At 41.5% G+C, this 24413-nt stretch overlaps 1 protein-coding gene across 6 annotated transcripts; it reads right to left on the bottom strand.

The window, feature by feature from the left end:
- Positions 1 to 313: 313 nt before the first annotated feature.
- On the bottom strand, positions 314 to 19566 carry CGAS (cyclic GMP-AMP synthase). 6 transcript variants are annotated; one of them, XM_077903380.1, is made up of 6 exons: positions 18789 to 19565; positions 11771 to 11990; positions 10451 to 10693; positions 3140 to 3242; positions 1512 to 1605; positions 314 to 583 (listed from the first exon to the last, which is right to left on the bottom strand). In XM_077903380.1, the coding sequence occupies exons 1-6, from the start codon at positions 19413 to 19415 to the stop codon at positions 581 to 583; spliced, it is 1290 nt and encodes a 429-aa protein (XP_077759506.1). In that variant the 5' UTR covers positions 19416 to 19565; the 3' UTR covers positions 314 to 580. The 6 variants fall into 6 exon arrangements, 5 of the variants coding, with proteins under 5 accessions (XP_077759506.1, XP_077759505.1, XP_077759507.1 ...); XR_013383208.1 differs by lacking the exon at positions 3140 to 3242 and having other exon boundaries at positions 18789 to 19566; XM_077903379.1 differs by having other exon boundaries at positions 314 to 1605; positions 18789 to 19561.
- Between the last annotated feature and the right edge of the window lie 4847 nt (positions 19567 to 24413).

The following is a 24413-nucleotide window of genomic DNA, read 5'->3' as shown; positions in this document are numbered from 1 at the left end:
GAAGCAGGCTCCATGCAGGGAGCCCGATGCGGAACTCAATCCCGGGGTCTCCAGGATCAGGCCCCAGGCCGAAGGCGGTGCCAAACCGCTGAGCCATCCGGGCTGCCCAGATTTTATTTATATATTCATGAGAGACACAGAGAGAGAGAGCAGAGAGAGAAGCAGCCCCCCTGTGGTGAGCTGGATGAAGGACTGGATCCCAGAACCCCCGATCACGACCTGAGCCAAAGGCAGACGCTCAACCACTGAGCCACCCAGGGGCCCAACCACATTAAAATTTAAAACCTTGTTTACTAAAAGACACCAAAAATGGTAAAGATACTCCACAAAACAGAATTTATTCATTATGCAGACAAGGCATAAATATCCAAAATATATGAAGAATTTCTAAAGACGAGAAAACAATAAAATAGCCAGTAAGAAATTGTACAAAATATGAATAGGAAAAAGTTAACGAACAGCAGCTGCCCCTAAGCTGAATGCTGGGTGAGCGCAGAGGAGACAGGGTGATGCCATCCCTGTTTCTTTAAGTGTTGTACCATATGCATGTATTGTCTTTTCAGGAATACATATGAAAGTGTTACTAAAAATAGAAATAATAAAAGAAAATAAGTTATATGTTCATATTTGGCCACATGCATTATTCCATATTTTACTATGACATTATAGATTTCCTGAGATATGTGGAGATGATGTAGAATTTATCATTTCCTTCTTGCCTATTCTAACATATAGGACAGGATATTAGTTCCAAATATATTTGAACATTGAACAAAGCCTACCAGTTTCTTGGAGGCAAAGATCATTTCTAAAATTGCCTCTTGTAACCTTCCACACTTTGTGCTAGGTGAGAAATGGTGTTCAATAAGTGCTTGATGAATTTAATTCAGGTGATATGTATTTTGTCTTTTTCTTTAATCTTATTTGTAAGTAATCTCTCTACCCAACATGGGGCTCAAACTTACAACCCTGAGATCAAGAGTCACATACTCTACCAACTGAGCCAGCCAGGCACCCCTTGTCCTTCTTTTCATTCCAAACTGGTAAAGCTTTTAGATTTTAAATACTCCTTCTTCCTTGACTAATCTCTTTCCTAAGGTGATCAATCCTTTTATACTGATTAGAGTTTATTAAGACAACTGAGAGCTAAATCATTATTTACATTCATTGTAATTGATCACTATGTGACAAATTTCAAACATTCCAATTATAATAAAGTTACTCTAATTCTTGATTCTTTTTAAAATATAACTTCAAAATTCATGAAAAACTGGAAATCCATTGTTTCTTTCATATTCAATTTGCTGTAATAGAAATTCTTTACTTATTTTGTCAATTTGGTCCCGAGAAAATAGATTGAATTCGGGAATAAAATAATGATTGAGTTGTTCTTTCTTGAGGCAGTGAAGAAAGTATGTCACGCAGTTATCAAAGCAGAGCTCTAGGTCTTTGGCTTGCCATTGACTATCTTGTGGGTCCTGGGTACAGACATGAAAGAAAGCAGTTTTTACATGGTAAGAGCAGAATTTATCCAGTTCCTTTCGGTTTCCAAACTTTGTTTTCAATTGTTCTAAAAGATACTTCATTAGTTTTAAGCAATCTTTCCTGTTGAATAAAAAAGAAAACCACTTATTTTTATTTATTTAATACCTGCTTCATTCCACAAAAAGCTTTAGGCATCTTTACAGGAAAAACATATAAAGGTACAATTAACAATACAGATATTATATATAAAAATATAAAACACAATAAAGACACACAAATATAATTAGAGGGTCATCCTAACACTTGATTATGTTTTCAAATATATGCCTTTAAGTTTCAGGAACATTTTATTCTTCCCTCTTCCCTATTTGTAGCTTAAATATTTTATTCTATCAGGATGAATTCAACTATTTGAAACTGGCAGGTATCCATATTATTCATTCAGTCATTTAGCACCTAAGGAAATCTCATTTTACTTTTTACAAAATGGTTTTGCAAATATTTAATTATTCACCCAGTTATTTCATAGTTGACAAAATGTAACGTTTATAAAACTACTTAGCCTTATCAGAAATATATTTTTCTTTTTTATTTATTTATTTGTTTATTTATGATAGTCACAGAGAGAGAGAGAGAGGCAGAGACACAGGCAGAGGGAGAAGCAGGCCCCATGCACCGGGAGCCCGACGTGGGATTCGATCCCGGGTCTCCAGGATCGCGCCCTGGGCCAAAGGCAGGCGCCAAACCGCTGCGCCACCCAGGAATCCCAGAAATACATTTTTCTTAATGCTTGTTTCAAAGCCTACATATGTAGCCTTGAAGAACCTCCATGCCTACATATTGGGAATTATTGTTTTGAACTTTTAATTTCTGTGAACATCTTACTGGACAACTTTTAGAAATTCAAATGAATGATTTCTTTTTAATCTCCATTCTTTATGGTGTGTATGCTAACAAGGAAAATAATTACCCATCTCTTAGTGTTGTTTCAAGTTTAGCTAGTCAGTCCCTGGCCTTCAACACAAACAAACCACCTAGAAGGCACCAGTATCCAATAAGAGTGATCTTTTGGACTCCTCCCACTCTGTGACATTAGTAGTCATTACCTTGAAGCAACCAGAATACCAAGACACATCCAATTGTTGTGGCTAGCCACGGTGAGTGTTCCTATTCTCTTGCTTTGTCATACATTTTACAACTATCTGATCTAGGTTCAGGGATATGCTCTCTGGCCTTGCCTTCTAACAACACTACTTCCTTGGGCCCTCGGATCTGGTTTCCCTGATTTCATGCTCACCCTCTAGATAATACTCCAGGGTCAGTCCAGCCACACACTGCCCCCAGGACTCAACTCAGCAATGATCATCTTCAGGTAAGAGCTATGAAGTCAATAAAGAACATTCCAGGGGCACCTGGGTGGCTCGTCAATTAAGCATCTGCCTCAGGTCATGATCCAGGGTCCTGGGATGGAACCCAGTATCCAGTGCCCTGCTCAGTGGGGAGTCTGCCTCTACCTCTCCCTGTACTTCCTCTCACTTGTGTGTGCATGCTCTTTCTCTAATAAATAAAATCTTAAAAAAATAATTAAATGTTCCATAGATAATCCACCATTTAACAAAGAAAGGAGAAAAGAATAACAAAGTAAGGAAGTTACCTGCAACATTTTACTCCATCACTTTCACAGCATGTTTTAGACTGCCCATGACTTTTTAAAAGGTCCTTTTCAATGTGAGAAAAGGACAACCGCCATGTTTCTTCTTAATTTCCAAAAGAAAAATAGAAAAGCACTTTACCAAAAATATTCAGATAAAACAACACAATAAATACTGAAGTTGATTCCCTTTATTTAAATATGACTCTGGAAGATTTCTAGAGAGAGACAGACCAAAAGAAATAAATAGATAAATAATGTAATTACATATTAAAACAAGTGATTTGGGGGCACCTGAGGGGCTCAGTTGTAGAGCACCTGCCTTTGGCTCAGGTAGTGATCCTGGGGTCCTGGGATCAAATCCCACATCAGTCTCTCCACAGGGAGTTTCTCCCTCTGTCTATGTCTCTGCCTCTCTGTGTGTGTCTCTCATGAATAAATAAAAAGATTTATACAAGTAAATAAAAAGATTTTAGTTATAAAAATAAAAAGACTTATTTATTCATGAGAGACACACACAGAGAGGCAGAGACATAGGCAGAGGGAGAAGCAGGCTCCTCACAGGGAGTCTGATGTGGGACTCGATCCTGGGACTCCAGGATCACACTCTGAGCTGAAGGCAGACACTCAACCACTGAGCCACCCAGGCATCCCTATAGCAATTCTTAAAAGCAGTTCTTCAACTGACTGAGTCACCCAGGTGCCTCCAAAATATATACAAAACTTCTATGGAAAACTCTAAAGCTTCACTGAGAAGTTTTAGAGGAAATCTAAATGAGATATGCACCTCTACATGGATTGGAAGACTCATTATTGTAAATATATCAAGTCTCCCCAAATTTATCTATAGATGCAATATACTCTCAATCAAAATTCAAAAAAAATGTTTTTGTGGGACTTGACAAGAGATGCCAAACTTTTTATAATACAAAGACTCAAGAATATTTTAAACACTCTTGAATTGCCCTATTAGGTATCAATACTTATAAAGCTACATTATGTATGACAATATGATAAAGCACAAGGATAGACAAAGGTTTTAATGTGACAGAATAAAGAATTTAGTAATAGCTACACAATATATAGACAATGAATATATGGAAATGATGGCACTGAGCTAGGTGTGCTCATGGCTACTGTATAAACTCATTTATGAAATCCATTTATGTCATTCTAGAAAAGGACAAGTAGAGATATGGTAAAAAGATTAGTGATTGCCAGAGGTTTGGGATGGGGAGGGTTGGAAAAATGAAGTACAAGGGTTTTTTTTTAAAGCAGTGTAGATATTGGGGAAGGGTAGATACATGATATAATGCATCTATCAAAACCAGAAGAACTCTATAGCACCATGAACCTTAAGGGGTGAAAACTTTAAATAGTCATTTGAGAGGTCAAGTAAGCCCAGGAAATAATGCAGACTGGTAAAAGGGACTCTAACGTATTACAAATGTACGAAACAACCTTCCTGAAGAGGGAAGCAAAAGGTGTTAAGTTACTTTGGAAATGTGGCCTCTAAGTCTGAAAACAAAAGAAACTGTACATAAACACTGTACTCCAGTTGATTTTGCTTCCCATGGGACAATGGGTTTACAGTTCTGAAACAACTACACACGTATACTGGAACCGATGTAAATAGGTGTCAAATGCTGGGAGCCAGATTTTCCACTGTTGGAATGAGAGGTGAATGATAGCAAAGAGAAGTTTAGAATGATCCATATGGTAATGGGTCATAATTAAAGACATCAGTATGTACTCATGTATAACTTAATATAAATACACGTGATTACACATAGAAATATTTATAGATATGTGTACCCTGGGATTACTATATGTATGCATATTTCCTTGCTCTATTAGCTGAGAGTGATGACACCCCAGTACCAAGCACACATAGTACCCAGATCTTGGTTTCTAGTACATTTCCCAATCAAAGGATCCAGGGCTTCTTGGAGAAATGGCTGATTCTAAGACTGTAGCTGGAAATATACAAGATGAGTCTGGAGCATCTTGTAGTGCCAGAAAATAAGATAGTGCTGAAAACAAAAAACACCCCCCACCCCCAACTATGGGGGGCGGGGTATGTCAAGGGATACAGGAGCCAACTGAAAGAGCTCCCAAAAGCAAAAGCTGGAACAATTTAGGAGCATCTGTGTGGCTCAGTCAATTAACCATCTGTCTTCAGCTCAGGTCATGATCCCGAGTCCTGGGATCTAGCACCATGTCAGGCTCCCTGGTCAGCAGGGAGTCTGCTTTTCCCTCTCCCTCTTTTTTTTCTCTCTCTCAAGTAAATAAATAAAATCTTTTTTTTTTTTTAAAGGCTGGAACAATTTAAGCAGGAAAATAAAGTGGTACTGGATTGCAGCTCATTGTAAAAAATATCCACAAGTCCTTACTGATATGACTGATTAAGTAAATAAACAAAGGAGAAAGAAGAGACAAATCTTCCAGGCAGAAGAATTCCAAATAACTTATGTAGATGTTCTGCTCTAAAAAGGTGGAGCAAAACTCTCCAATCCTTAAGTGTGAACTGTCACAGTGACTTCCTTCCAAATAGAACAGTATGAAAAAGGGGAGAAAAACTACAAGTGGAGAGACCTGACAAATGTTACCTCAGTCAGGTGATCAACGTCAATGATACCAGTGCTAAGTCATTCTCATAGCAGGTACCCTTGATAGGATATGATGAGAATGGCATTAAATCTCATATAGAATATAGAGCTATATATACCTGTACAGAAACCTCCAAACTCAGCACTCCAATTTAATTACAAGAAGGACATCAGGTACATATCACATGACAGACATTCTATACAAAAGACCTGATTGGTACTACTCAAAACTATTAAGGACATCAAAAATAAGGAAACACTGAGAAACTGTTACAGTAAAGAAGACCCTAAGGAGATATGATGACTAAATGCAATGTAGCATCCTGGATGGGATCCTGGATTGGGAAAAGGGACATTCAGTAAAAACTAAGGAAATCTGAATCAAGTATGGACTTTAGGGGATCCCTGGGTGGCTCAGCGGTTTGGCGCTTGCCTTCGGCCCAGGGTGTGATCCTGAAGACCTGGGATCGAGTCCCGCATCAGGCTCTCTGCCTGGAGCCTGCTTCTCCCTCTGCCTATGTCTCTGCCTCTCTCTCTCTCTCTCACTCTGTCTCTCATGAATAAATAAAATTTTTAAAAAATATGGACTTTAGTTAACAATACTATTATCGATATTAATTGTGACAATGTAGCATATTAATGTAAGATGTTAATAACAAGGAAAGAGGGAACATCTGGGTGGCTTAGTTGGTTAAGCATCTGCCTTTGACTCAGGTTATGATTCCAGGGTCCTGGAATTGAGCCCCACATTGCGTCCCTGCTGGGAGAGCCTTCTTCTCAGTCTCCTTCTGCCCCTCCTCCCTGCTCCTGTGCTCCCTGTCTCTCAAATAAATAAAATCTTTACCAAAAAAAAAAGGAAATAGGTATGAAGTATATGGGAACTCTGTAGTATCTTTTCAATTTTTCTGCAAATCTAAAACTATTTCAAAGTTAAAAGTTTATTTTAAAAAAACTACATGATCATTTCTCACTCTTTGGATTATTGGCAAAAATTCCAAAGTTTAACAAGTACTGTTGATGAGGCTGAGGGTGAAATAAGTACTCTTATATATTGCTCTGGGATTGAAAATTGTGTGATCCTTATGGAGGCAATTTGGGTAATTTCTAGCAAAATTACACATGGGTTTACTCCTTGACTGGCTGTAAAGACAGACTGAAAAAAGGAATGGATGCTACCTCTATATAGAATCATAGTTCCTTATTCAAGATATCTTACTAAGCTCAAAAAAGGAAGGTGTACTTTTTATATTAAAAGGAGATAGCGGGATCCCTGGGTGGCGCAGCGGTTTGGTGCCTGCCTTTGGCCGGGGCGAGATCCTGGAGACCCAGGATCGAGTCCCACGTCGGGCTCCCTGCATGGAGCCTGCTTCTCCCTCTGCCTGTGTCTCTGCCTCTCTGTCTCACTCTGTGTGACTATCATGAATAAATAAATAAATAAATAAATAAATAAATAAATAAATAAATAAATAAAATCTTAAAAAAAAAAGGAGATAGCATATGAATATATGCATATATGCATTTACTGATAAGAAAGGTAAACCAAAAACATTTAGGAGAGTTTCTGATCAGGGAAGGAGAGAAGAATGAAGAGTGAACGTGATTGGAAGCTGTGCTTCTCTAAGAATTCCTTTTTCTGTAGCTTTGACGTTGGAACCATGTGAATGCCTTATAGATGTACAAGACAGAATTAAATCAAAATTTAAAATGCAAGATCTGGGGCATCTGGGTGGCTCAGTTGGTTAAGTGTCTGCCTTTAGCTCAGGTCATGATCCTGGGTTCTGGGATCAAGTGCAGGGTTCTGCTTCCTGCTCAGTGGGGACCTGCTTCTCCCTCTCCCTCTGCAGCTCCCTCTGCTTGTGCTCTTTCCTCACTCTCTCTCAAATAAATAAAACATTAACAACAAAAAAAGAAAATCCAACATCTAAAATTTAAAACCATAATGAAACAAATCTAACTATTTTGAGTTGGGTAGCTTAACCACCTGTAGAAATGTGGATTTAAGCTTGATACTTTGATTTTTAAAAAATTTTTTTTACATATATTTTTTTTAATTTTTATTTATGATAGTCACACACACACACACAGAGAGAGAGAGAGAGAGAGAGAGAGAGGCAGAGACACAGGCAGAGGGAGAAGCAGGCTCCATGCACCGGGAGCCTGACGTGGGATTCGATCCTGGGTCTCCAGGATCACGCCCCGGGCCAAAGACAGGCGCTAAACCGCTGCGCCACCCAGGGATCCCTTTTTTAAATTTTTAATTAAAGATCAAATGAGGGCAGTCCTGGTGGCTCAGTGGTTTAGCCCTGCCGTTGGCCCAGAGCATGATCCTGGAGACCCTGTCCCACGTCGGGCTCACTGCATGGAGCCTGCTTCTCCCTCTGCCTGTGTCTCTCTGCCTCTCTCTCTCTCTCTCTCCTCTCTCTCTCGTCTCTTATGAATAAACCTTAGCCTTTAACAAAAAAAATCAAATGAATTCTATTTTTAAAAATATAGCTTGTGAGACCAGAAAATTCATAGTAAAATGTTTGGAAATAGACTAAAATAGGTGTTATACATGCCCACAATCCAGTGCAGGTGTTTTTATTGCTGATATGCCCCTCTCTTCAGTCATTTGGATACAGAGATTCAGGGCGGGGGTTCCCTTGCCTGAATACAGATATAACCTGGAATGATAGGAGAACAGCCAAGGGTAACAGAGGAGAAAGGTCAGCTGAGCACCCATCAGCAGCCTTCACTTTCATCTTAATTCAAGACCCAATCACACTGGCCTTTGTATAGCCACAGGGCCTCTGAAGGACTCCTGCATCTCTAATCTGACGTGCCTCCCAGTCTTGTGCAAGGTAGTCAGTACTAGACCAGCCAGAGGGTGGTATAGGTCCTGTTAAGATTTCTGCATCACAAACAGAGAGAGTTTCTTTGGGGCAGCCATTCCAGAAATTATTCAGGGGTGGCAACCCCTCTTTGCAGAAAGCTATGCTCCTTTTCTAAAATTATGAATAATGATACATGTAATTCCCTCTTACAAACTGCTTTTCTTGCAGAAAAGAACTCCGCTATATGTGCAATATAAAAGTTATGATGTGGGGATCCCTGGGTGGCGCAGCGGGTTAGCACCTGCCTTTGGCCCAGGGCGCGATCCTGGAGACCCGGGATCAAATCCCACATTGGGCTCTCGGTGCATGGAGCCTGCTTCTCCCTCTGCCTGTGTCTCTGCCTCTCTCTCTCTCTGTGACTATCATAAATAAATAAAAATTTAAAAAAATGTTTTAAAAGTTATGATGTGTCTACAAAACACAAGCCATCAAACTAAGCATGATTGACTAATTCCAGGATTTGCTCAGCAATACTAATTTGTAACTCGGTTCATACATTTCGTGGTCTCTTCCAATATCTCTGGAATCCAACTGTCTAAGTACCAAAAGTCCTTAACTTATAAGAGAAAAAAAAAATCAGCTAAGCTGATTTTAACTGTTTTATCTGTAGATTAACTCAGAACTTGAATGCTATCCAAGAGCACCATCTGAAAACCTGTCCTTACCATCAGGCCGAAGTACACAACTAAGAAGACCAACTGCAGCTGAGGCTGCAAAGGTCTGTTAGCTGTGTGGGGAGCAGTGGAAGGGGAAGAAGAAGGAAAGAAAAAGAGTATGGGGATCCCTGGGTGGCGCAGCGGTTTAGCGCCTGCCTTTGGCCCAGGGCGCGATCCTGGAGACCCAGGATGGAATCCCATGTCGGGCTCCCGGTGCATGGAGCCTGCTTCTCCCTCTGCCTATGTCTCTGCCTCTCTCTCTCTCTCTGTGACTACCATAAATAAATAAAAAAATTAAAAAAAAAAGAGTATGGCTAGGAATGAGACTCTAGGCTCTAATGATAACATTAATAGTAACTGCCTTGTATCGAACTAGGGATTTTACATACACTGTCTCATTTTTATTTTCCCGGAAACCTTTTTTTCTATTTTCTTTTTAAAATTTATTCATTTGAGAGAGGGATGGAGGGAGAGACCGCATGTGCATGTGGCAAGTGCAGGGGAGAGGGACAAAGGGAGGAAAGAGAGAGAGAGAGAATCCTCAAGAAGACTCCCCACTGAGCGCAGAGTCCAATCCTAGGACCCGAGATCATGTCCTGAGCCCTGAGGCAAACCAAGTCAGCCACTCAACTGACTGAGCCATTGAGGTGCCTCCTTCTCCCCTGCAACCTCCCTGCCCCAGAAACTTTCATTAAAACAGTAGAGAGGTGAGCAAACAGGTTTAGAGAGGCTTGGTTAACTAGCCTAAAATCGCACATCTCTTAAAAGAAGAATCTTCAGGATTCAGATCCCAGGCAGTCTGACTCCAAGGCCAGTACTGCTTTGCTCTCTTGAAAACAACCAAAAAATAACATTTAAAAAATGTGGGTTAGAAGACATTCTAAAGCTGAGTATTTGATACTACTACTACAACTTTTTAATTCCATTCCTCACCAAATTCCCATCTTATAGTCTATTCTGCCTGATAGCTCTTCAAGTGCCAATAGCACTTATTATTGCCCTAGTACATAACACCCTTGGGGTGCCTGGCTGGCTCAGTGGTTAGAGCATGTGACTCTTGATGTTGGGGTAGTGAGTTCAAGCCTCATATGGGCATAGAGCATACCTAAAAAAAAAAAAAGACAACTCTTATGTAAGTTAACCTTCACATTCAAAATACCTTGAAAAAAAAAATACCTTGAAAATAATTTCCTTCCTTTGCATGCTTGGGTACCAGGTAAAATGGCTGTCGTCTTAGATTGGTTTTAACTTTTGTTCCAAGCCAATGACTGATGGGCAATCCTTCCTGGGTGCTAGCAGGCCAGCTGCTTTTTGACTCCAAAGCCAGGATTATATCCACCGATATTTCTTTAGGTTTTCTAATAAGAAGTGTTATAGCAGGGCTCCCCCTCTTCTTCTTCTCCATAATGATGTCTGTAGCTGTTTAAACATATAAAAGAGAATACAGCATTTATCAATCCAATTTTCTTTGAAAATATAGCAAAAATAATGTCTGTAATTGGAGATCTATAAAGTCCTAAGTGTAAGGTGAAAATGAGTTCTAATGTAGAAAGTGTTTTTCTATTTCTATTTAACCAGTATTTATCAATACCTACCATGGGGAAGCATTGTCAAAATTCTGTCTGGCATAAATGATGAGGAGCCCCTGAAGACTCTGGGCTTCAGGAGTATTGTGATTAAATTTTCACTTAAATTTATGGATGGCAGTATGGAGGGAAGCCTGTAGGAAAGACCAGATGAGTGGCAGGGAGGAGACAGGCAATTGAGAAGCCCACAGCAATAGTCCAACACAGGGCGTGTGCCTATGCCACCACAGAGGCAGTAGGCAGGAAAACAGGGAGCAATCCACGTTCACTATTTCACTATAGCATTCACAACAGCCAAAGTATCAATGGATAGATGAATGGTTACAGAAATTGTGGTACATACACACAATGGTGTGTCATTCACTCTTAACAAAAAAGAAAATCCTGTCATTTGTGACAACATGGACATTATACTAAGTGAAACAAGCTAGACATAGGCAAATACTGCATGACATCACTTTTATGTGGAATCTAAAAAAGCAGACTACAAAGAAGCAGAGGGTAGGATGGTGGGTTCTCAGGGGATGGGGAGGTAAGGGAAATGGGGAGAGAGTCAAAGGGTACAGAGTTACAGTTCTGTAGAATGAGTAAGTATAGAGATCCAATGTATGGTATGATGACTGTCATTAACATTACTACACTAAATACTGGAAATGAGCTAAGAGAGTAGATTTTAGGTACTCTCACCACACACACAAAAAAGGCAACTACGTAAGAAGGTATGTTAATTTGCTTGACTGTGGTGATCACTTCACTATGTATATCAAAACAGCATGTTGTACACTTTAAATACAGGTGACCCTTGAACAACATGAGTTTGAAATGCTCCACTACAAACCATAAGAGGAGTGTACATTAGCAATTAATAGGTATGATTAAAACTTTAAGAATCAAAAGTCAAAAATCTTACCTTGAATGTTTTTAATTTCTTCCTTAATGATCTTCCTAAACTTGGACAGCATCTTAGAAGCTGATAATTTTTCATCTTCTAAAAACTGACTCAGAGGATTTCCTTTAGGATTTCTTTTGAACTTCACAAAGTAATAAGCCCCAGTCTTGCAATATTCTTCTAGCTGAATTCTGGGGACCTCCAGTTTGAACATAATATCAAATTCATTAGGAGCAGAAATCTAAGAAATAGTAAAAATAGGATGAATGTTTGCTTGTGAATATTTTCCAAGCAAGTGCATTTTTTTCTTAAAATTTCCACTTAAGGGCAGCCCTGGTGGCGCAGCGGTTTAGTGCCGCCTGCAACCTGGGGTGTGATCCTGGAGACCTGGGATGGAAACCCACGTCGGGCTTCCTGCATGGAGCCTGCTTCTTCCTCTGCCTGTGTCTCTGCCTCTCTCTCTCTCTGAATAAATAAATAAATAAATCTTTAAAAAAAATTTCCACTTAAAATCCTACTTTGGTTTTTTTTTTTTTAATTTTTTATTTATTTATGATAGTCACACAGAGAGAGAGAGAGAGAGAGAGAGAGAGAAGCAGGCTCCATGCACCGGGAGCCTGACGTGGGATTCGATCCTGGATCTCCAGGATCGCGCCCTGGGCCAAAGGCAGGCGCTAAACTGCTGCGCCACCCAGGGATCCCCAAAATCCTACTTTGAAAAGCAAGATTCCTAATATTTATAGCCTCTGGGAGTGGGATGAATGGAACTAGGAGAGTATTCTTGTTTGTTTTGGTTTATAGGTTCCACACTCTTTTTTTTTTAACCAAAAGTAAGCATTATTTTTATAATTTAGAACAATTTAAAATGGTATCATGCAAGCTTTTAAAACCTGTATCAGTTTTTTTTCTTAATTTAAAATTAAAGCTTAATAAAATTAAAAATCTTTAAGGTGCTATATTTTATGTCACAAGATACACACTGAAGCCACCCTCCTGCCACAGCAGTCTAAAAAAATGTGTGTAGTCACATGCTGGCTAGTTGAGCAAAGGCTATCTTGTTATAGTTGCTGGTCACCCAAGTAAGTACGAGTCCCAAGTCATGCACTACATTAGTGTCTTTGAGCCACAGCATTTTAGGAGCTCCGAAGAATCATTTTCATCCTTACAAATGAATCAGCAATTATAATAAAAGATTACTTTTCCTATATTAAAAATACCAAAAATCTTTCATTAGTCAGGAGCATGCTTCAAGTACAGCTACTGAACTGTACTGTTCAACAGGGTATGTAGTAGCCATATATGTCTACCAACGGTAGAAAATGTAGCTAGTCCAAATTGAGATGTACTGTGCTGTATATTGAATTGTGTCCTCCTAAAATCCGTATATGGAAGTCCTAACCTCAAAATTTGTTCCTTGTTCCTGTGCTTTCTATGTCTAAAAAAAAAAAAAAGCCCTGTACTTGGAGACAGGGCTTTTAAAAAGTTAAATGAGATCTGAGGGTAGGGTGCTAATCTGATAGGATTGGTGGGATGGAAGATTGAGGGAGAGGAAGAGAATGAGAAGGGAGATCCCTTTCTCTTCGCCCACACACTGAGGAATAAAGTGAGGATACAGGGAGAAGATAGCTGTCTACAAGCCAGGAAGAGTCCTCACCCACACCTAACCATGCTGGCACTCTGATCTTGGACTTCCAGCCTCCAGAACTCAGAAAATAGATTTGTATTGTTTATGCCACCCAGTTATAGTGTTTTTGTTATGGCAGCCTGAGCTGACTATGGCATACTATGAGAGTCAAACACTTGGGAGTGACATCAGCGGGAATGAAGTAAGAACCTCTGAAAATCCACTCTCCCATAAAACCAACAAGCACATGGGCAGGAATAGTCAATCCAACTTTTTCAGATCTGTATATTAACCAAAGGCTGCAACAATCCAAGGAGGATTTATTCCAGAAAAATGGCTCAATCCCCATAGGAACTGTGAGCTTAGTGGGTACTGCCCTATTCTCATCCCTAGGACACAGAAGGTTCTCTCATTCCCACTCCCTCCCACTTTTCACCAAGAGTTGCTCCTATTCTGACTTCTAACATCATAGATTAGGCTCACCTGTTTGGAAACACCATACGAACTAAATCATATAAAATATACTCTATTACATCTGACTTTAATATAATGTTTGTGAGACTCATCCACATTGTTACGCATATTGGTTTTTTTTTCATCTAATGCAGTATTCTACTGGATTAATAGAATAGATCAGAATACATTTACTTACTCTGTTGTTGAGTATTTGGGTCACTTCCAGTTTTTAACTATTATAAAGCTGTACTGAGTACTCCTCTTTTTTTTTTTTTTTTTTGAGTACTCTTCTATATGCCTTTTGGTGGACATGAGCATTTGAGTAGAAATGAGTAGAACTGCTGGACCACCGGATAAGCATATCTTTAACTTTAGAAGAAAGTGTCAATTTGCTAAAGAGGTTATACCAACCTATCCTCTCTTCATCAAGTTTCAGTTGATTCACATCTTCTCCAAGATGGAATTTTAAAATTTTAGCCATTCGACTGGACAGATGTGTGGCAGAATCTGATCATGATTTTAATTTACATTTTCCTGGTGATGAATGATGTTGAACACATGTTTGTTATTTGGATTATATACTAAAGCATCTATTCAAGTCTTTTGCCCAGTTTCAAATTGGTTTGTCTTTTTCTTATTGATTTGTACTAGTCCTCTGTCAAATATACTTATGGAGATTAACTTCTCCCAGTTTGTGGCCTTTCTTTCTTCCTTTCCTCTTTCTTTTCTTTTTTTTATTTTCTTTTCTGTTTCTTTCTTTTCTGTTCTATTCTTTTCTTTTCTTTCTTCATGAGAGACAAAGAGAGAGAGAGAGAGAGAGAGAGAGAGGCAAAGACACAGAGGGAGAAGCAGGCTCCATGCAGGGAGCTGATGCGGAACTCGATCCCAGGACTCCAGGATCACGTCCAGGGCCTGAAGGCAGGCACTCAACCGCTGAGCCACCCAGGGATCCCAAAGTACTCTGATTTTTGTTTACTGACTTTGTATCCAGCAATCCTCCTAAATTCACTGATAACAGTTGAACACAGATTTGAATTGGGCGGGTCCACTTATCTATGGTTGTTTTTTTTTAAACAGTAAAGTATTATAAATGTATCTTCCTTATAATTTCTTAATAATATTTTCTTTTCTCTTCTTACTTTATTGTAAAATGCAGTATATAATACATATAAGAGACAAAGTATGTGCTACTTACTGTTCATCAAAAAGCCAGTCAACAGTAGGCTCTTAGTAGTTAAGGTTTTGCGGAGTCAAAAGTTATATGCAGATTTTCTACTGTATGGGTGGGGAAGGGCTGGTGCCCCAGTCTTTGTGTTGTTCAAAGGTCAACCATATTTCCAATAGTTTATACAAAAATCAAGTCAATTGCATAAGTAAGTTTTATTAATCCCTTTCTGATCTTAAGCATTTTGTTTCTTTTTCCTGCCTTGTTACATTGGCTCTATGTATTCCTTTATTTCCTTTGTTTTTGTTTAACATTACATTTGTAAGATTCATTCAAGTTGTTGCCTGTGGCTGTAGTTTATTTTTCTTTATTGGTTAATGTACTACTGGCTAAAACCACTACAATTACTTGATGTCTATATAACCTTTTTTTTAAATTTTTTATTTATTTATGATAGTCACACAGAGAGAGAGAGAGAGAGGCAGAGACACAGGCAGAGGGAGAAGCAGGCTCCAAGCACCGGGAACCCGACGTGGGATTTGATCCCGGGTCTCCAGGATCCCGCCCTGGGCCAAAGGCAGGCGCTAAACCGCTGCGTCACCCAGGGTTCCCTATATAACCTTTCAATCAGCCCAAGCTATATAATTGGTGAATTGCAAAGAGACAAAGAGAACATTATGGAATGGCAATTATACAGAGATTTTCTATAAGAAAGCTTCCAAATTTTCACCTAGAGCCTGACAATAGGTGAAGGTAAAAAATATATGAATAAAAAATGTGTCAATACGGAACCAAGTAAATAAATTAACTGAGAGGTGTATTTTGTGTCTATCCTTTTTATCATTTACAAAGACTTTGGAATCTAATTTTGAAGTCCATGTGTATGCATAATAGAAGAAAATATACCAAAATGACAACAGTGAATAAAATAAACAGGAATAATATTGCTCATCTATATGCTTTCCCTAATTTTCCAGGGCTATCAAACATGGAAGAGGGGTGAATATGGGAAAGGCTGAGAAAAGGGTGGGGGGAGCTGTGGGAGCTTTCTAGAGGATTAACTGCTGGAACTAGACAGTGAATCAACTCTACAATGAACATGTATCAGTTTTAAAAATCAATACCTGTTTTAGATAAAACAAATTTCATTCAATTTCATCCATCAGCGTATGATTTTTAAAAAGAGGGCACCTGACCGTCTCAGTCAAAAGAGCACACAACTCTTGATCTCAGGGTTGTAAATCAAACCCCACTTTGGGTATATAGATTACTTATATAAGTAAAACCTTTTTAAAAATAAAAAATAAGGGCAGCCCCAGTAGCTCAGCGGTTTAGCGCCGCCTTCAGTCCAGGGCCTGATCCTGGAGAACCAGGATCGAGTCCCACATCAGGCTTCCTGCATGGAGCCTGCTTCTCCCTCCGCCTGTCTGTCTCTCTCACGAACAAATAAATAAAATCTTCAAAAAATAAATAAAATTGAAAAGGAGACGGTTTCCAGGGCACCTGGCCTGGATCAGTTGGTAGAGCATGTCACTCTTGATCTCAGGGTCCTGAGTTCAAGCCCCACATTGGATGTAGAGCGAACTTAAAAAAAGGAGACTGGTTCTAATTGGAAACTTCTTTAAACATCTTATTGTTTCTTCCATATAATTGAACTGATTGGTATTTATGTAATAAGAATCATACTTAAGACAGATGATCTAGGGACACCTGGGTGGCTTAGTGGTTAAGCATCTGCCTTTAGCTCAGGTTGTGATCTGGGGGTCCTGGGATCAAGTCCCACATCGGGCTACCTGTGTCTCTGCCTCTCTCATGAATAATAAAAAAAATAAAATCCTTTAAAAAAAGACAATTTAATGAAAGTTTTGCTCATTTGGCTTTTTAAAAACTTCAGGTGGAACTGTATAGTCAGTTTTCAGTGCTAAAGGAGTTTAAGATTCAAACACTGATACACGGTCTCTTTGGCAATAAACAAAAATTACTGAGTTTATACCAATGAAATGGGCTGCTGTTGAGGCTACTATTTATGTAAAACATTCTGCTGACAATGGAGTTTACAATCTAGGCAGTGAGCCAAGACAAAAAAATATATGAAAGGTTTAAAGGTTTAATTTGCACTGAAAGCTACCAGTTAAATGCTTATCATGGGAATGAAATCTGAATCTACTACCCTAAAAAGGCAGAGGGCTTGAGAGAAGTCACTCTTCCTTTCTTCTTGAATTCATTCATTCATTCAAAGGCTTGCTATGTGTTAAGGCTTAGAGATACAAAGATGCATAATATTTGGCCTGCTATCTTTAGAGTTTATAATCCTAAAACCCTAAATCTAGAGTTTAACAGTCATTTATTTCTGAAGGAGAGCAGTTAATTCAATAAAGCCAATATGTAACTCTAAAGTAAATTACGATTACCTAAATGCTATCAGCCTCTGTTTCTGTTCATGCTACACCCAAGATTTTACACAGATCTACTGGAGGTGCACAGCCCAGCACAGAAAAACTGACAGACTAGGTGAAAACACAACTAACGAAATCTGCCACTGGTGGGGGGGTGGGGGGAGTGGATGGCTCAGATGGTCAAGCCCCTCCCCTCATCTCAGGTAGTAATCTCAGGGCCCTAGCCTGGAGACCTGCTCGCAGGTTGTCCGCTTCTCCTTCTCCCCGCTACCCCTGATTGTGTGCTTGCTTTCCCTCTCTCTGAAAGGAATAAATAAAATCTTAAAAAAACAAACACAAGAAACTGCCACTGGTCAGGAAAGAAACTCTAGTCAGGAAGTTGCTCCTAAATCTTCAATTCACACTGGAATAAAGACTTCTTTTTTTTTTTTTAGATTTTATTTATTCATGAGAGACACACACACAAAGAGGCAGAGGGCGACGCAGGCTCCATGCGGGGAGCCCGATGTGGGACTCGATCCCAGGACTCCAGGATCAGGCCCCGGGCTGAAAGCAGGCGCCACACCACTGAGCCACCCAGGGATCCCTAGAATAAAGACTTTACTAACTCAGCCGCACCCAAACAAACGGAGCTGTGGAAGACATACCCTAAAACAATCACTTTGTGTGCGTATTTAGGAAGTACGCTTTTTAGGATCTGTAGATTTTTTTCTTAATTTTTTTTTTTTTTAAATCACTCACTGTGAGATTCTCATGACATTTGTCTAAGAAACTGGGGAGAGAGGAAGCCTGCAGGGGCTGGGGGGAGCGATTGAAGATGTTCTCCCTCTAGAGTTTTTCCCATAGGAAAAATGTTTCTGGGACGACTGGGTGGCTCAGCGGTTGGGCACCTACCCTGGCTCAAGGCGTGATCCGCAGTCTCAGTTTCGAGTCCCACGTCAGGCTTCCTGTCTGGAGCCTACTTCTCCTTCTGCCTGTCTCTGCCTTTCTCTCTGTGTGTCTTTCATAAAAAAATAAATAAGTAAATAAAATCTTTTTTTAAAAATGTTTCTGGATAAAGTAATTTTGTCGAATCTTTTCGCACTAATTATCCAAGTCAGAATTTGACTAGGGAACACCAAGTATAGCACCGTTAACAGAAACTCAGTACAAATCGGCTTGCACGAATGAATCCACACATTTGAATTCCCCCAATAGTAGGGTCTCGATATTCGTTGGCAACCGCTACTGGTTAGCTGTGTGTTCTTTGGATGCACAAATGGAGAAAACGAACGACTGTTTCTCTTTTCAGGGGGTACTACGTCACAGGCCACGAAAGAACAGGAGTCCGAGTTCCTCGGCGAGGGAAGCGAGGGGCCGACGGCGCGAGCCGCGGGGAGAGGGCCCTGGGCGGCTCACCTTCACGTGCTCGTAGTAGCTCCCGGTGCGCAGCAGCGAGACGCCTCTGAATTCCGACTCGTAGCTCTGCAGCCTCCGCGACAGGTAGTCCACGACCCTGTTCACAACCTCCGCCGCCTCTGAGATTTCCTGGCGCCTCAGCCTCAACTTTTCCAGCACCGCTCGGGGCTTCCAGGCGCCGGGCGCCGGCCTCTCCTGCCTGAAGCTCGAGGCTGGAAGCAGCGGGCCGAGGCCGAGGCCCCCCGCGAGCTCCGACACCGCTCTCGGCTCCCGAGAGCTGCGCTCGCCCCCCTCGCGGCGAGATCTAGTCCTGGCAAGGGGCGGCCGCGGGGCCGCGGGGGGCTCCTGCTTCGCCGCCGAAACCCGCTGCCCCTCCACCTCGTCAGCGGCCGGGGGCGCGCGCACCTGCCGTCCCTCCGGGGAACCGAGGGCGCTCTTCTTCCGCCGGGATCCGGCTGCCCCCGCGGGGCCGCACTTCTGTGTTGGGGGCCGGGCGGCCCGAGGGGCGGCGGAAGGTTCGCTGAGCTCCGCCCGGGGCCCCTTCACTGCGTGCGCCAAAACCTCGGGGGCGGCGGCGGCACCCACCGTCGAGGCGCTCCGCGTGGCCTTTCTGCGCCGGGGGTCCATGGCCGGCGCGCTCTGCTCGTGGTACAGAAAGGAAACTCGTTTTGGGAAAAGGCTACGGGAGGAGGAGTCCGCAGTCGCCGCGGAAAATGAAACTTAAGTAAGTGGCGGGAACGCAGGGACGGCGGCGTGGGAGCCGACTCGCAAGCCGGCAGGTCACGAGCGGCCACGCCCCCGGCCGCAGCGGGGCGGGCCCTCGGCGGGGCCTTGGGATCCGCTAACTTTCTCACCCTGCAGTGCGCGCGACGTCGCCGGCGGGCGCGCGCTAGGCGCAACCCGGGGGCCGCGGAAAACCCTCTCCGGAGCTTGCAAGCGTGACGGATGCGCCGGGACACCACCTGAAAGGATTTTGAGAGAAACCGCGGCCTTTCTCGCACAAGGAAGTCGACTGAGAAACTTTTTATTTTATTTTTAGTTTTTAAAAATATTTTATTTTAAAAAAATATGTATTTATTCGTGAGAGACACACACAGAGAGAGAGGCAGAGACACAGGCAGAGGGAGATGCAGCCTCCATGCAAGGAGCCCGATGTGGGACTTGATCCCCAGACTCCAGGATCACACCCCGGCGGAAGGCAGGCGCTCAACCGCTGAGCCACCCAGGCGTCCCGACAGAGAAACTTTTTAAGTGTAAGTTTACGTAAGGATATTTTTAAAAAATATTATTTATTTATTCATGAGAGACACAGAGAGAGAGAGAGAGGCAGAGACACAGGCAGAGGGAGAAGCAGGCTCCCTGCGAAGAGCGGATGTGGGACTTGATCTCCGGTCTCCAGGATCACGCCCTGGCCTGGCCCCAAGGTGGCGCTAAACCGCTGAGCTACCCGGGGCTGCCCGGGATACTTTTTAAATTAATGAAATTGAAAATGTTCAGTTCCTACAAGGTGGGAATGAAATGAGGGCTGAGTGCAATTGAAATAAATATTTCGTTTTACTTGACCTTGTTAAAGCACATTCAGTTTTAAATTGTGTAGAAATTCGGGGATCCCTGGGTGGCTCAGCGGTTGAACGCCTGCCTTCGGCCCAGGGCGTGATCCTGGAGACCTGGGATCGAATCCCATGTCAGGCTTCCGGCATGGAGCCTGCTTCTCCCTCTGCCTGTGTCTGCCTCTCTCTGTGTGTCTCTCATGAATAAATAAATAAAATCTTAAAAAAAATGTGTAGAAATTCTTATCCGTTGAGTTGTATCCATTGGTTCTCCAAAGCCCATCGAAAAATGGCACTTACATTTTATTTTATTTTTTTATCTATTTTTTAAAAATTTTTATTTACTTATGAGAGTCACAGAGAGAGAGAGAGAGAGGCAGAGACATAGGCAGAGGGAGAAGCAGAGGGAGAAGCAGGCTCCATGCACCAGGAGCCGGACGTGGGACTCGATCCCGGGTGTCCAGGATCGCGCCCTGGGCCAAAGGCAGGCGCTAAACCGCTGCGCCACCCAGGGATCCCGGCACTTAACATTTTATTTATTTTTATTTTTTAAATTTTATTTATCTATTCATGAGAGACACATAGAGGGAGGCAGACATAGGCAGAGGGAGAAGCAGGCTCCCTACGGGGAGCCGGATGCACGACTGGACCCCAGGACACTGGAATCACCCCCTGAGCAGAAGGCAGACCCCCAAACACTGAGCCACCCAGTCTCCCTCTGTCTATGTGAATTTGACTACTCCCGGTACCTCATGTAAGTGGAATGATGTAATATTTGTCCTTTTGTGACTGGCTTATTTCACTTAAGATACTATCCTCAAGGTTTATCTATATTGTAGCATATGTCAGCCTTTTCTTTCTTTCTTTCTTTCTTTCTTTCTTTCTTTCTTTCTTTCTTTCTTTCTTTCTTCTTTCTTCCTTCCTTCCTTCCTTCCTTCCTTCCTTCCTTCCTTCCTTCCTTCCTTTCTTTCTCTCTCTTTCTTTCGGATTCATTTATTTGAGAGAGAGCAGGGGCTTGGGGGGCAGAAGGACAGGGAGAGGGACAGAGAGAATCCTCAAGCGAACTCCCTGCCAAGTGCCCAGCCAATCTTGGGGCTGGATCCCAGGAGTCTGGGATCATGACCTGAGACATAATCAAGAGTCAGACGCTCAACGGACTGAGCTACCCAGGCCCCTGTCTGCCTTCCTTTTTAAGACTGGCTATCTCTACTATTAGTATATACCACATTTTGATATCCAGTCATCTGTCAATGGACAAAAATACCTTGATTACTCTTTCAAAAGGTCTTCCTAAAACCAATATTTTGATACATCCTCTTTGCTACAAAGGTTTTGTGTGTGTGTGTGTGTGTGTGTGTGTGTGTGATCATTCCAGGGCAATGATCCATAGTTTGAAATGTGATGTGAGAAATCTGCATTTTTCTTTTGTAAAATGGAAGGACTATTGTGTAGTCAGGCTTGTTCTCAAGCAAACGAATTTCCGGGATAAGTAAATTCAAAGGAAAAGTTAATACAAAGGACTTAAGGGGAGACTATGCATAGTTGTTCAAACAACAGCAAGTGGAGCTGGAGCTTGTGAAGTTTGAGATGTTGTGTCAGTTATCAGCTTAATGCTTCTCAGACAGGACTTAATTCACCCTTCAACATATGCTGTCTGAAACAACAGAATTCCTTTAAACAGTTCTCTTTTAAATTGCTCACTATGTTAACCTTTCTCAGTAGAGGTTGCAGGAGAACATTGCAGGAGGGAGAGGTTTCCGGCAATTTCCTACATAGAGGAGGGAGTAGAAGGGGGTTGCAGGCAAAATGTCAGGCTTGTAGGTATGAGAACATCTGGTAGAGCCTACCCCAGCCATAAGCCTGGAAAGTGATCCCTCTGGGACCTTGCAACCTTGGCTCAGCCATAACCCACCTACAGCTTACTAGACAGGGAAACCAAGATTCCTGCCTGGCCTCTGGGCCAGAAGGTCTGCACACCAAGAAGTTGATCCTTCTATAAGTCTTGTGTGCAGCCTGCCTGTGGCCCAGGAGGTCCACATAGAGCTGCTGTTCTCTCTGCAAGCCCCCTATGTTATGTAGCCCATATTCTCTGAAAGCCTTCTGCATTTGAGATCTGAACCCCTTTTGAATTTATTCTTACTTAGGTACTCTCCCTCAGCCATAAGTTACCATATATAGTTTCTTTATATGTTACTCTTTTATTTTATTACACTTGTTCTTTTTCTTAGAGTGAAATATTTGTTTATTTTTAAGTAACCTCTGCCCCTAATATGGGGCATGAACTCACAACCCCAAGATCAAGAATTGCATACTATACCAACTCAGACAGCCAGGTACTCCAATATAGTTATTCTATCTCCTGATTGGACCCAGACTGCTACAGAGTTAATATTTGGAGTGGTCCCAGGAGATAGAGGCCTAAAGATGGGATTTGGGAATTGTTTGTGTGTGTGTGTGTGTGTGTGTGTGTGTGTGTGTAGTTGGGCTTGAGCACAGTGCTCAAGGAGGAGGAACCACAAAAATGACTGAAAAGGAGTAGCCAGGAAAATAGGATGAAAACCAGAATAGCTTGATGTCTTGGAAGACAGGTAAAGAAAGTATATCAAGAAATAGCTATGAAGAGGGGGGAAATTCACATGCAAATTGTACATCTTGGGATCCCTGGTGGCTCAGCAGTTTAATGCCTGCCTTCGGCCCAGGGCGTGATCCTGGAGTCTCGGGATCGAGTCCCACATCAGACTTGGAGCCTGCTTCTCCCTCTGCCTATGTCTCTGCCTCTGTGTGTGTGTCTCATGAGTAAATAATAAAATAAAATCTAAAAAAATAAATAAAATCTTAAAACAAATTGTACATCTTCTTGACTTTTATACTTTAAACTTAATTTAAAACCCAGTCCTGATTACAGTATAATGAAATAGTCTTACACTGTTGATGCAACCTGACACAAAGCTTTCAGAAGGCTAAGTTAGCCATTAGCAAAAATTTAAGCATTGAAGAATCCTTTTACCCAGTATTTCCAAGAATCCCATAAATTTTAAAAAGATGTATGTACAAGAGCGATGATAATATCAAAAAATGAGAAATAATCCAAATGCTGTTGGATTTTTTGGGAGTTGATTAAATAAACTATGGTTAAAATGTGATAGATTCGTATATACATGGCATGGAGTGAAAAATACATTGTTAAAAAAAAGAAGCAACCTGGGGTGGCTTGGGTGGCTCAGGCCCTTGAGCATGGGGCTCTCGGTTTGGTTCAGATCATACATAATTCAGAGTTGTGAGATCCAGCTCCCAGGTGCAGCTCCACACTCAGCAGGGAGTCTGCTTGAGGATTTTCACCTTCTCCCTCTTTCCCTTCCCCCAATGCATGCACATTCTCTCTCTCTCAAATAAGTAAATCTTAAAAAAATAAAAGCAGACTGAACAAGGAGGCATTAGCAACAAAATGATGACAATGATTACAGAGGTGGGGATTAGGAGAGCTGAAGAAGATATGACTTCTTTAAGCCTCAAAGTTTTCTATTTCTATTTAATAGATTTTAATAAGCAGAAGAATAAAACTGTACATGCGTTGTTTCACTAACCAGTTAAAGGTTTCCTCTCTATGGAAGGCTTTAAAAACGTCAATTTCCAAAGGCTGGACATTTAACCTCCAACCATTTGATTCCCCTAATTAGCCATCATGAATCTTTCTTTTTTTTTTTTTTTTTTTCATCATGAATCTTTCATCCACAAACATATTCTAACTGCTTTCCAATCTCCTCTTTTTCAGAGGCTAGTCTTCATAAACAAAAATCCAGGTGATAGTTTACCAGAAAATTCAAAGAATCTATTAAGGCAAAGTGATCAAAATCGTTGCTTGTAGATGACCACCTGGCTATTAGGGCTGCCACTTGCCGAAAAGGACAGAAAATCACCAAGTAGAAAAAACACCAATCCACAGCCATAAGAAATCAAAAGCCTCCACCGAGACCTTGAAACAGGGTTCACACCAGCTTGGCCACAAGCAAAGTTGGGAGTCCCGCTTCTCCAGTAAATTCCCGGCAAAGCCCCAATCAGCGCTGACGCTGGACGT

The sequence above is a fragment of the Canis aureus genome, chromosome 7 (assembly GCF_053574225.1).
Source record: "Canis aureus isolate CA01 chromosome 7, VMU_Caureus_v.1.0, whole genome shotgun sequence".
In the NCBI taxonomy this organism is placed as follows: Eukaryota; Metazoa; Chordata; class Mammalia; order Carnivora; family Canidae; genus Canis; species Canis aureus.
The sequence above is the reverse complement of the archived record's forward strand: the minus strand, read 5'-3'. Positions and strand labels throughout refer to the sequence as shown.